Raw genomic sequence first — 13,774 nt, 5'->3', positions numbered from 1 at the left:
ACATGTGACGACTCCGGGCTGGACTCCGCTTCGTCCACAGTGAAAGCCGATCCAGCGATCCACAGCGCAAAGTTATTGTATTTCCTCAGCAACCATCACGGATCAGCTCCAGGCATGACGAAGCAGATATTGTCCTCTTTTGGAAGGCCAAACAAAGTAGTTTCGCTTTCACAAAGAAACACACAGCGCCTTCACGACATGGCGGCGGCAACAATACTACAGCGAGAATAAAAGTTACGCCGCCTTTCTTTGCGTGAACATTTGGGCGGCGTTATGCAAATCTTCCCAGATAGTGACGTAGGTATGTGGGGGCGTGTTAGAACGAGCCGTTTTAGGTAGGTAATTTAAATCGCATCATATGACCCCTTTAAACAGTGTTAAGGAATCGTTGTCATGATGTGAAATGTTATTATTCACCTTCATGTCATTTCAGATCCGTGTGACTTTCTTTCTTCCTGGAAACACAGCAGGTGATGTTTAGTAACATGACACTGCTCTTTCATGTAAGGCAACAGCAAAAGCACACAGCAAACAGGAACTGTCAAAAAGCACAACAAAACACCTTATATGACTATATGTGCACTATATTTCAAGTCTCATGAAGTAGTTATACGGAATTTAACATGCTCTCAAATCTTACTTGCTCAAATCTATGACGCATTTGACATCATTAACATGAAAGTCTGCACAACATATCTTGTGTCCATGTTAAATATATGCTCGCATTGAATAGAAAAGATCAGCGTGAACAGTATTCAAAACATCTTTCTTTGTGTTACACATGAAGTCACACATATTTGGATTGACATGAGGGTGAGTAAATTTTGGTTAATTTTTTTATCAAATAGATATCACCATACTTACCCAGTTGATTATTCATATTACATTAAGACAATTGTTTTGTATTACAGGTTTTCTGAAATGTTGTTTAAATATGCAAGCAAGGCATTATGTAATTTAAATATGCAATGATTTGCATACATTTCCAGAACAGAAATCTGAACATTGAATAAAGCCAGGCTCAAAGTTCTTGTTTAAATTTGAAATGTTGATATATTAGTTAAAGGTTTTTACAGAAAGGATTTTGGATTTCTCTTTTTATCACTCATTTAAAAAAAGATAGATAGATAGACTGTAAAGTATGGTTTATGTAAGTGCTGATGAAGAAGAAAAAATTCATTAAAAAAAACCTTTAAAGCCATTACAGATATATATTGTAGTTGAAATCTACAGAAATGTATAGATAAAGTGTAATAAAATAAACACTTAAAGGGTTAGTTCATCCAAAAATTAAAATTCTGTCATTAATTACTCACCCTCATGTCGTTCCACACCCCTAAGACCTTCGTTCATCTTCAGAACACAAATTAAGATATTTTTGATCAAATCCGATGGCTCAGAGAGGCCTCCATTGACGGCAACGCCACTCAAACTCTCAAGATCCATAAAGGTACTAAAGACGTCGTTAAAACAGTCGACGTGACTACAGTGGTTCTACAATAATTTGATGAAGCAACGAGAATACTTTTTGTGCGCAAAAACAAAACAAAAATAGACTTTATTCAACAACCTCTTCTCTTCTGTGTCATTCTCATACATTGTTTACGTCCAGCACTTCCAGGTTCTACGTCAGACCGCCGGCTCATTATTGGACGGCTCCTGCATCAGCATCACACGCATGTGTCGCGCTGCTCACATGTGCAGCTTTGGCCAATAATGAGCCGGCGTTCGAACGTAGAACACGGAAGCCTTCACTGCTTACTGGGTTAACCGCGTAAGGATAATGACGGAAGAGAACGGATTGCTGAATAAAGTTATTATTTTTGTTTTGTTTTTGCGCACGATGTATTCTCATCGCTTCATAAAATTATTGTAGAACCACTGTAGTCACGTCGACTGTTTTAACGACGTCTTTAGTACCTTTATGGATCTTGAGAGTTTGGGTGGCGTTGCTGTCAATGGAGGCCTCTCTGAGTCATCGGATTTGATCAAAAATATCTTAATTTGTGTTCTGAAGGTGAACGAAGGTCTTAGGGGTGTATATATATATTTATTTATTTATTTTTATCTTGCCATATGACAAACAATATATAGGTTAGGTTTTAGGTTGATATGGTTCAGTAGCCTGTCCTCCTGCCCTCTTTCTGTCTGGGTCACTTGATCTGTGGTTAGGCAACGTGTCTTATCTCAGCAGATAATGACGCAAAATGGTTTCAAAAGATTTGACTCCTACCTGAAACCACTGGCCAATAAAACACGTTTGGATTGAATCAACTCATAAAACTTATCAAGATACGTTTGACTGTTCTTATGCTTTATTATCAAGATACGTTTGACTGTTCTTATGCTTTATTTTCTCTTTCTTACAGCTTGAAATGCTGTTGATGGGTGTTTACCTGGATTGCTTCTGCTGATCAGTCCAATGCTTGGTTTACTATGGGGGTGGTTACTACTATGGACCCAGATTCGGCCCGGCAACCGCAGGGCAAGTTGGGTAATGGTGGCCACGCGCTAATAGGGGCCAATCTGGGTGCTCGGGGAAAGCACTACGTGTGCGGCTCACTTGCTGCGTTCACCAACATCATCGTGACCTTTCCTATTCAGAAAGTGTTGTTCCGGCAGCAGCTTCACGGGGTTCGAGTGACCGAAGCCGTCCGTCAGTTGCAGAGGGAAGGGTTGAGACATCTCTACCGAGGGCTCCTGCCTCCACTGCTGCAGAAAACCACCACCGTGGCCATCATGTTTGGCCTGTATGAGGATTTTTCCCGGTTGCTTTTGCATCATGCCCACAGAAGTGGTGCGCCTGAGCTTGTTACGCGGAGCGTCGCCGCCGCGCTGGCCGGGACGGCTGAGGCTGCCCTTACGCCGTTCGAAAGGGTGCAAACACTGCTTCAGGATCACAGGCACAACGGGCGTTTCAATAACACCGCCCACACCTTCCGGACTCTCCTGCGGGACTACGGTGTGAGGGAGTGCTACCGCGGGCTGGTCCCGGTTTTGTTGCGAAACGGGCCTAGTAACATTCTGTTCTTCGGCTTGCGTGGGCCAATTAAGCAGCAGCTGCCTGATGCCCGAACCCGTATGGGCCACATGGCCAATGACTTTGTGTGCGGCGGGCTGCTGGGGGCAGCGCTGGGTATCATGTTCTACCCTCTGAACGTGGTCAAATCTCGAGCTCAGGCTCAAGTCGGGGGCGAGTTCGTTCCTTGCCATCAAGTGCTGATGACGGTGTGGCGGGAACGCGGCGGCAGCATCGTGCTGCTCTTCCGCGGAGCGACGCTCAACTACCACCGATCTCTTCTGTCGTGGGGGATCATCAATGCAACTTACGAGCTTCTCCTGAAAGTTTTCTGAAGACGGGTGGATGGCGGAGTGCACTTTTTCTGAACTAAGCCAAATTGAGTTTTTTTTTTTTTTACCTCTTTAAAAGAGGTCTGGACACTGCCACCTCCCCTAGTGCACTTAACATCTGCACTTAAAGGGATAGTTCACCCAAAAATGGAATTCTGTCATCATTTATTCACCCTCATGTCATTCTAAAGCTTTCTTTTTTCTGTGGAACATGAAAGAAGATATTTTATTGTTTCTGGTCCCATTGACTACCTAGTAAGTCATACAGGTTTGAGGGTGAGTAAATGATGACAGAATTTCCATTTTTATGTGGACTGTTCCTTTAACATCTGCACTTAATGATCTGTATAATTATGGATGGACACCATCCATGTGCTGATAACTACATATAAAGTCCACCCATATTACTTGGCTACTATAAGTGTTGTGAAATATATCGCCACATGTCCTGGTTCTCATATCAGTTTTTTAGTGGCTCTTTTACTCACTTTTTGGGGGTCTGTGGGACACGGATGGAGAAAGCACAGAGTTGCACTACTGACAGTACATTTCTACTTATTTTCTGTTGTTTTGTTTAAAATACCTGATGCACAAACTCTGGACTGGAGCATTACAAGCCATGTGTCATTGTAAGTGTTACGTGCAGGTTGATCGATGGTTCGTAAATGGGTGTGACTTGTGGACCACACAAAGCGAGAGACGTCTGTACAAGCCCATGATGCTAGTGTTTTTGCCAATCAGTAAAAGTCCTGATGAATTCAAAGATGTGTGATCATTTTCATGAAATGCTATTTTTATGTAACCAATGTTTTGTGACATGAATGACATTTTCACATTGTTGTGGGTGGAAAGTAAACAAGTAATTCCACTTATTGCGTTCTGGGTGTCATTACTGAACCGTTTATGATGCTTCAAAGTCAACATGAGATCAAAACAGACTATTTACTTTATTACTTGTCTGTTATTTTATGTGTAATTTTTTACCTAATATTTGGTCCTTTGTATACCTAAATATTAGGTATATTATTGGTATAAATATTATGCTTATTAGAGTGTCTGTCCTTAGTTTAGCAACATGCTAACACCATTCACTTGACATGAGGAGAGTTATTTGTCTATGGAGCTTATAATATGACAAAACAAATTGAATTTATATTGTGTAAATTTGAATTATTGACAAGTGTCATTTAACAAAACTGAATATTATGTGGCATTTTAACATAGTTCTGAATTTAATTTACACAATACAAATTCAATTAGTTTTGTCATATTATAAGCTCCATATTTGTCAAGGCGGGTGTATTTGCATAATGCTTTTCACAATATACATATTTGAAAGCAGCTTTACAGACTATATTGTAATATGTATCATGATTTTGTTCAAATCACCCATGCTATTGAATAATTCTTTGTGTGTTACTTAAGTTGCATTCAAATCAGTCACTTAGAAGGTTGCATTTGAGTTAGGTTAGGATGCTGCTTTAAAAGTAGTTGTAGACCACTATGCAGCGGACTACATTTTGGAACAGCAATTTTTCTTTCTTTTCAAGCCTTTCATCATTCACACACTTTAAAGCCCTGTACTTAATTATGTGAAGCCGTGCACTTCCCTCCGTTCTGCTCAGACAGTGTTAACCTCCGGGGGACAGAGAAAGACACGGAAACATCCCATCACACAGGGTCAAATGGCATTCAAGGACAGATGCTTTTAGAGCCGTTTGGCAGCACCATCTCAGGGCATCATGTGGGTGGCTTTTCCTTCTCTGAGCCGTGAGTAAATCCCAGGGATTGGTTTGGAAAAATATCCTAAACGATTATAGGTTGATGGAGGCAGTAGACCGGACGTTTTATTTGAATTAAAAACATTTTGATTCTGTAGTGGCTCCTGCTTTCGTACAAATACCTATGTGTTTCAGAATTGCGATACAATTTAAAAACTTGAATAGATTTTTTTGTTTTCTTTAGTAAATTTGAGTAGTGCAAAATTGGCCACCATAACAGGGTAATGTTACATGGTTGCTTGGCTGTTCTGGGTTAAAATATAAAAAAGGTCAATGTCACCTTTAACACAACTCAATGTGGGAAAATAATCAGACAATAATGATATACATTTTGATTTTAAGATCAAATCATGTTTTTCTGACTGCTCCAGGTTGTATACATTCATAAATAAACAAAAAGAATGATTGGTTCTTTTAACTTTAAAGGGTTACTCCACCCCAAAATGAAAATTGTGTCATTAATCACTTACCCCCATGTCGTTCCAAACCTGTTTAAGCTTTGTTTGTCTTCGGAACACAATTTAAGATATTTTGGATGAAAACCGGGAGGCTTGTGACTGTCACATTGACTGCCAAGGAAATAACACTGTCAAGGCCCAAAAAAGTATGAAAGAAATTGTCAAAATAGTCCATCTGCCATCAGTGGTTCAATCTGAATTTTATGAAGCGACGAGAATGTTTTTTGTACGCAAAGAAAACAAAAATAACTTTATTCAACAATTCGTCGTCTCCGCGTCACTGTAGCGCCATTTTAGAGAATATCGACTGAACGTAAACTGCGTATACTGTTCTACTTGTCTGTGTCAGCCGCAGCACACGGATACGTTTTCTACGTTTATTTACGCTTTGATTTGAACGAAAACGGCGTATCCGTGTGGTGCGGCTGACACAACAGCATACGCTATGCGTTCAGTGGACACTCTCCAAAATGGCGCTACGGTGATGCGGAGGAGATAATTCATCCAAAAATGAAAATTCTGTCATCATTTACTCACCCTGACGGTGTTCTAAAACTGTATGACTTACTTTCTTATGCAGAGCACAAAGGAAGATATTGTGAAGAATGTTGGTAACCTAACCGTTGATGGTCCCCATTGACTTTATATGGACAAAAAATACAATGGAAGTCAATGGGAACTGAACCTGTTTGGTTACCAACAAACGACATGAGTGTGTGTAAATAATGACAGAATTTAAATTTTTGGGTGAACTATGCCTTAACTGAGTGTTAAATTACCTAAAGCAAAAGGTTTCCTATGACATTTAAAATTTAAATCGAAAAGGCTACAAAAATATCTTTCAGAGTTACTACAGATTAAAACTTTTCTCTGTTGAAAAGGCACAGATTACAGCGAGCGTGTCTGCCAGTAAACAGCTCCAGCACAATCCCATCATTCCCTCAGTTTGAACTGTGAAAGATTTCGGTTGAGTATAATCCCAGGCCTAATCTGTAATCTCCTGCAAACTCAAATATAGTCTGACAGACAATTTAGTGTTTTAGTAGGTGTGTTAAACTAGAAATCAGACTGTTAGAAAAGACAAAACATTGTAAAATAACACGTCACAGCTTTTGAGATTAAAGCCCCAAAATATATAAAAATCACTCACCAAAATCTCACAAAACCTGTCAAGAGCGTCCAGGTCATATTTTAACCCAAAATCAAAAGAAAGATGTAAGAAATTATATATTTGCCTAAAAGAAAATGAAAAAGCCACACAACACAAAAAAATGCATTAGATCCACAGTATTTGTCATTCAAAATCAAACCTTTATTATCATGAACACAGTAGAGGGAATGCAAACCAGATTCTCGATTGTCCCTTCTCATTTCATTCACATATTTGCCTTTATATTCATGTACAGCCACATTTAAGATTTTATTTTGTGCACTTTGAAACACAATCGTCTGCATACATCTCAATACAAATGGCCCTTATCGTTTTTTTTGCTTCATATTTGCTTCAAATGCAAAGGCAGTTCCATTTAGTCTTCGTCATTCTTAGAACCTTCATATGACAGGAAGATTTAATACAGAAATAAGTTTGCTCTCTGATAGTTCGATATCAAAATGGTTCCTTTGAAAAGACTGAATAATAACAACATATTTGTCTCTTACCTTCTCATGACGTTTCTCTTCATGCAAACTAGCTTTCTGACTTGATAACCACAATCTGGCAGTCTGTGTGTTTATTGGGAGGGATGTGTCCAATTTGGGTGATATTCTTGCCATCTGTAAGCACTTCTCTAATGTCAAGTAATTGAACTGAACAAGGATGATGTCATAATCCATCCACTGACCTCAAGTTTGGTCATGTGATCTGGGCAACTTAATTGTTTATGTATTGTAGGTGCATGTTGCCTTTTGAAACCTGATCTAGAAACAGCCAGTGAGAATTTTCACCCTTTACCTTTCTACGACAAAATACTGGTCTGAGATCAGGAACAAAGGGCAACTGAATCACCAGGGCTCAAGTATTCAAAATTCCAAGCGTAGATCTTTTATAGTCTCCCCAATCATATTTTTTGTGAATATGACAGCCAAATCTAAAATCGTCATTCTTAGACCAGAAACATTCCATGCAAGTGCAGAAATGCAGATTTGAAGGCTTGAACGATGCATTGCAATTGTGCAGTTCTAAACAAACTCAGCACTCAAGGAGGCTTCAGATGTCTTCAGATGTGTTTTTATTCAGGTAGCCAGCTTTAAACATGCTCGGCAAGAGTTTCCTCTGCCATGATAGTAGGCAGTTTATGCCAGTGCTCACTACACCACCCACTGCAATATTGCAAAGAAGGCAACGCAACTTGCTCTGCATTATGTGTTACGCAATGAAATTGAGCTGGTTTCGCCAGAAGAATTTGCATTCACATACTTGCATGGAGTATGTTTCTGGCCTTACTCAAAGATGATTTTTACTAATGAGTAAACTATTTAATGTATGCTAAATATGGTGCTGTTCACCACTTACAAAAGTGGAAGAAAGAACATTTCCAACTGAACCTTTTGTTTAAATAAACAGAAGGCAAAATAAATATATACGCTGTATTTGCATAATGATGCAATCAAACAAGCTTTCACAACAATCTTCCAAGATAAAATATAAGGCCTAGGTTTGTCAGGGAAGTCCTCTAAAGCGAAATATTAGTGATTCATAACAAATGGAAAATTATGTATGTATTAATATGTATAAAATTTAAGAAAGTATAATATGTGGAAAAATGTGGATACAAATCGTGATGCTTGCATAGTCAAAAATGACAGACGAGTGAGAAATTGTGTGGTTTGGCTATCATTGGGATTGGTTTTACAGGGTGCTACAGTAATATAATGACACTGTTGTTGTGTAAATGCCCCAATTGTGCTATTATGTCTTTGGACCACACTGATCTCTGTGGTTAACAGTCTGCTGGTAGGCCAATATAAAAACTAACATCAAAAGCCAAACTTGACACACCGACATACAGGTAGAAAAATGCCAAACTGCCGCACTTCTATTGCCATCAACTCTCATTCTACAGCCAGAAAGGTATCATAGACAAAATGAAGTGAAAGTCCTTTGGATAGTCCTGTGAAACGTTACTGCATAAGTATTTGGGCTTCTTAGTGTTTGTCCCAGCATCTATTGTTAGGGGTTAGTGGAGTGTCCATTCACTTTCTTCCTTCAATCTGTAAAGAGCAGCATGACTAAACTAAACATGAAAACAAGTGAAGCTTCATAACACTGTTTATCTCAGTTATTAGAGCAAGAGGTAGGGATTCACATATACCCAACAAAAAAACAACAAAAAACAAACAAAATACAGGTATAGTCGGTTAGAAACCACGGTGCGCATATACTATATGTAAAAAATAAATACCTACTACATACTGTACATACATCAGGAATTAAAGAACCGTTAGAAAATAGCTATGTCTGAATGCATAATTCCACTACATTTATAGGGAGACTTGGCAAGACAAACAGGTTAACACATAACAGTTCTGACATGTTAGTTTGCTTACTGTGTGTGTACGTTCACGGCACTTACTATTATTCTTGTGTGCCAGCACACAAAAGTTTTTAGATGCCAGAAAGGCATCGCTACGTTAAGTACAATTCTATGCTCACACTCTACAGTCCCTTAAGAGGGTGCCGGAAGGTAAAATTTAAAAGTTCAGAGGTACATTTCCATTGTCTATGTCTGGTGTTCGTGTCCGAAACAGTTGTGTTAGTGAGAAGACGGTTGAAATAAGAACCGTACACTGCTTGGCTAAGAGCCTGACACCTTCGCCCTCTCTAGCCGTCTCTACAGCACCTACAAACTCCTTATACAGGTCCACAATCTCCTCGAGCTTCCTCAAGGCCTCATCTGCATCAATATCCCCATGACACCCTCCACAATCCGAACAGGGAACTCGCATGCAGGTTGAGGTAAGTTGCACTAGAGCTCCAAAACTGTTACCGAGGGATAGAAGAGCATCGTCAGGTGCCCATCCTACCCGTGTGGCTCTCTGACATCCTGACGCCAATCTCCGTGCCTCTGCCTGAACCAGGCATCTTTCTGTCTCTGAAAGCAAATTCCCATTCACATTGCCATTTTCGCATTCCCCCTTGTGGGTTGGAGGGTATACTACAGAAGGTCCTTTCTTCAAAACCAAAAGAAGTTCATCAATATCTCGCTGCAAACAGGCATAGCCGTCTTTAAGCCCTGTACCTTTCTGACCGGTAGCATAATGGTGGCCTTGCAGAAAGTGGAGCGGATTATTTATTGGTCCACGGTCTAAAGGCAGAGATTCCAGAGGTCTGGGTGGGACCAGGAGTGGACTGAGTTCTGAGGATGAGGATAGGGGACGAGGGGAATCTCTGAGTAGGGAGAGAACATTTGGTGAGGGACCAGAGAGGGTTGCAGGGGAAGGAACCGGGGTGGGTTGAGGTGGTTTACTGATCCGGTTTCGACGGGAGAACTCATAAACAGTCAGATCATCATCAAAGCTGCAGTTTTCCTCTGTATCTCCGCTGAAACAGTTGGCATAAACGGTATGGCAGCCACATGCATCATGATGGGAAGGACTTGCGGAGGATAGAGAAGAATCATTGTCAAGTCGAATCTCTGAAGGGTTACCTTTGTGTGACTGAGGTTGTTCGGACCTGCAGGTCCCAAAATGCCTGTGCAACTCGTTAGCTTCTGTGGACAATTTCTGCCTCAGGTCAGGATGGCTTGATGATGTTGGAGGTTTCCTGTTGGTGTCCTTCACGGGAGTTGGGGTCACTTCCTCAGGTCCATCTTTGAGCTTCACAATGACTACTTCAGCATCTTTCTCTTTCCAGTCAATCAAAGATGGCACTGAAGTGGCTTTGGGAGATACCTTCTTGGATTCATGATTAACATCTGTTGCAATGGTTGTTTTATTGCCTGTCGATGAAATAGTGTTGCTGAGTGCTACTGTCCCCAAGATCTCTTGGGAACGGGTGAGGTACCAGGGCATATCCTGAATTTTTCCCCGCAAGGCTGTGGCAGACAGACGTCCGGACGAGCCTGTTCTGCTGGGGAAGCTAGTCCCAGTTTGAGCTGGATCTTCAGGAACAATATTTATAGACTGAACTGAAGGAGAAGGTAAGGGAGATGGAGATGGGGTAGGAGTGGTTGAAGCACTTGTCGGTTTGACTGTAGAGCTTTCAGCCTTTAGTTCAGTTCTTAGGTTCTCATGACTTAGAGAAACACCCTTACTCAGTGTAGAGGGTGGGGAGGTACTGGTACCATTTCTCTGAGACCAGGGGTGTAGAGAAAGACCATTGGGGGGAACTTTTGTCTTTTCCTCAGGTTTTTGTGACTGGGCATTAACTGCCTTTGTGGATGGCTGTAAACCAATGAATGATGGCTTGGGAGGTATTGGGGGCTTTGTGTTCATCTGGGGCACTTTATTTTCTGATTTTCTGGTTTCAAGAGAGTCTGATGATTGTTGTTGTAGAGGACTCTTGCTGTCTGCTGTTATTTTCTCAAATTCAGTTGTTCCTTTGGCATTTGTTGGCTCTTTCTGATTTGGCTTAATATCTTGACTGTCAAGTCCTTCAAGATCCACATGATTTGGAGTAATCTCTTTTTCTAGACTGGCCGGGACCTGGTCAGATATTCCATTTTGTGGTCTGGGTCCATTTTGAACATTCTCTGGGTGTACTAAGGTCTGTTGGGGAAAGGCAGATTGGCGTACAGCCGTAATTAATGAGGAAGACATTGGTGGTCCAGGCCCTGTGACTGGTTTAAACTCCATGGTGTCTGGCTCCATCTCTAGAAGCTGCGATGATAAGTGTGGATTTCGACCAGGGACGTCTCCATTGCAGTGCTGGGCTTTCTGCCCCGTGGAGTGGTTAGCAGATAAAGATTTAGGTTCCACAGGTGTAGGTTTAGGGAGAAAAATCAGTGAGGGCTGATGGACCTCCAGTTCAGGGTTTTTAGACTCAGGGATTGCAGGGGTGAAATGGTTGGCAAGAGAAGGGTTTTCTTTGAGGTTCTCTGGTGTGGCACTGTCCTTCTCTTTTTTGTCTTTGGATTCCGGAGCTTTTGTCTTGTCCACACTAACCTTAAGGTCACTAAAAGAAGGATGTTTGTTCTCAGAATCTGAGGTTTTCTCTGCAAAAGAATAAGAAAGAGGTAAGAGAGACGTGTACAGAAGTTGAAAAAAAACATAAAAAACCTAGATATTGAACATTAAAGGAATATTCTGGGTTCAATAAATGTTAAGATTTATCAACAACATTTTTAACAATGTTGATTACCTTCAAAAACCTATTTTGACAAATTCCTCTTTACAATGCAAGTAAAAGACAGAGAAACTTGTTTTGACGGGTAATGGATTTTATGCTATAAATGTTGTTGATATAGCTTAACTTGTATTGAACCTGGAACATTCTTCTTCGGAATGCACAAATGTTTTGTGGTAAAAATAGATGGTTCACTGACCTGTGAGGCATTTCTCTTTGATGGGAGGGGTAAATCGATCTTGGGCATCAAAAAATTCATCCTCAGATTCTGAACAACTGTCTCTGGAGTCCTTTGATTTTTCAGGGACATTTGTGTTCACAGCTCTCATCAGCACATATTGTGCTGTTAATTTTGAAGATGGTCCCTGTTGTTTAGCTTTATTTGTCTTTTTCTGTGGGAAGCTGTTTCTCTCTTGTCTACATGCTGGATGGTTGTGAATCCTGGTGAAGAGTGCCTGAAAGTTCACTCCTGCTAATTTAGCATTTATGCTGTTAGGGGTACAAGAAGCTAACACAGCCTCAAATTCTGCTGACATGGCGGAAATGCGACCGTCTTTTCCACTGTCTCCTCCTTCATCATCCTCATCCTCCTCACTCAATGCATCATCGCTGGCCGCAGGTGGGCTTGGCAAGCTGTCAGACATTTGTGAGAGCTCAGAGAAGCGCAGAACTGAGTAATCATTGTAGGTCAGGTCTGAAGGTCGTCTGAGTTTGTTTGAACTGCCTCTCTCATCCAAATGCTCTGGCACCTCCAGGAGGAAAGGGTGGTGGACATTCAGACTCGATGCACCAGAGACAAGACCAGAACTGGGTTTCTCTTCCAGAGACACATCCATATGACCAAGCCCACCAATGGCTGCCTTAATACTCTCCTCCAGTGCATTTAGCGAGTTACTAGACAAACTGGAAAAGCTGCTGTTGACTCGAGGGTCCGAGTACCAACCTGTCTCCAAAAGGGAATCCATTGTCATGGCATAATCCTCATCTCCAACAGACTCTCTCTTGCTCGCCTCATCTCCTTCGACCTCTAAAAAGGGATGCATTACAATCACTCTGACCTTTTCTGCATCTGCTTCACTTTTCCCCTCAGCTTCCTCTCCTTCCTCCGTGCCATCATTTGTATGAGTGGACATAGTGTCCTCTGACAGCTGAGTGTCCAGCAGTCCCTCCATGGCGTAGTCATCCTCTGAACTGTCTCCTGAATCACTTCCACACCGATAAACATACCCTATGCATAACAAACACATTAAACATAACTTATATAGCATTTAGTATAATATATTGTAAAATGTATAATATAATGTAACCAATAAATCCCATAGTAGTACAGTGGTGTTCTTGGAAGTACCATGTAAACACCAAGGTTCATGATTTTCAGTATATTTCAAAGTACCATAGTCTAATACCATCACTGAACAATGGTACCACCACAGTAATTTTTTGACTGATTGAATTTGAGTAAATATTTTGTCCTCATAAGTTGCAACCACTACATGCAGTGTGCAACACTTTGTCTCTTGCTTGGTTTTTATTTTTGTGGCATTGTGCTGGGTAGCCAAGCCATCCGATCAGTGTTATTTTAGTATTATTTATGTACTAGTATTTATTATTTTGAATTAGCTGCTATTTTTATATTTTCAACTAGTATTTGCTTTATAGGCCAAACCTGAAAAAAATGGCACCATCTGGTAAACAATAATTAAAAATGTAATTTTAAAGCCTTGCCAACAGAATGAAAGCCTATAAACAAAAATTGCATCATTTTACAGTTAAATGGAACTGCGATTAAAAATAGCAGTTTTAATGGGTTTCAAGGGGACATTTTTGTCCTTAAAGGCAGAGTGAGGGATTTCTGGTAGCCACTGTTTATATTTGAAATCACCAAAACAAACACGCCCCTA

The 13,774-nt window shown here is 40.6% G+C and overlaps 2 protein-coding genes across 5 annotated transcripts in view; one reads left to right on the top strand and one right to left on the bottom strand.

Moving 5' to 3' along the window:
- LOC107710480 (solute carrier family 25 member 51-like) overlaps window positions 1-4,212 on the top strand; it is an 8,769-nt gene extending 4,557 nt beyond the window's left edge. The window contains exons 2-3 of one of the 4 annotated variants that reach the window (XM_016515257.1): window positions 434-470; window positions 2,370-4,212. In XM_016515257.1, the coding sequence (XP_016370743.1) occupies window positions 2,437-3,354 (918 nt within the window). In that variant the 5' untranslated portion in view covers window positions 434-470; window positions 2,370-2,436 and the 3' untranslated portion in view covers window positions 3,355-4,212. Of the gene's footprint in view, window positions 1-433; window positions 814-2,369 lie in introns of all 4 variants that reach the window. The other 3 variants (XM_016515258.1, XM_016515256.1, XM_016515259.1) reach the window with 3 other exon arrangements.
- A 2,613-nt stretch (window positions 4,213-6,825) lies between these two features.
- The window catches only part of LOC107710452 (FERM and PDZ domain-containing protein 4-like), a 43,331-nt gene continuing 36,382 nt past the window's right edge, over window positions 6,826-13,774 (bottom strand). The window contains exons 15-16 of the mRNA XM_016515218.1: window positions 12,073-13,101; window positions 6,826-11,742 (exon numbers count right to left, since the gene is read on the bottom strand). Of these exons, the coding sequence (XP_016370704.1) occupies window positions 9,281-11,742; window positions 12,073-13,101 (3,491 nt within the window). The 3' untranslated portion in view covers window positions 6,826-9,280. The remainder of the gene's footprint in view (window positions 11,743-12,072; window positions 13,102-13,774) is intronic.

This window comes from Sinocyclocheilus rhinocerous, unplaced genomic scaffold (genome assembly GCF_001515625.1).
Source record: "Sinocyclocheilus rhinocerous isolate Xijiao unplaced genomic scaffold, SAMN03320098_v1.1 scaffold297, whole genome shotgun sequence".
Classification (NCBI taxonomy): Eukaryota; Metazoa; Chordata; class Actinopteri; order Cypriniformes; family Cyprinidae; genus Sinocyclocheilus; species Sinocyclocheilus rhinocerous.
The sequence above is the reverse complement of the archived record's forward strand: the minus strand, read 5'-3'. Positions and strand labels throughout refer to the sequence as shown.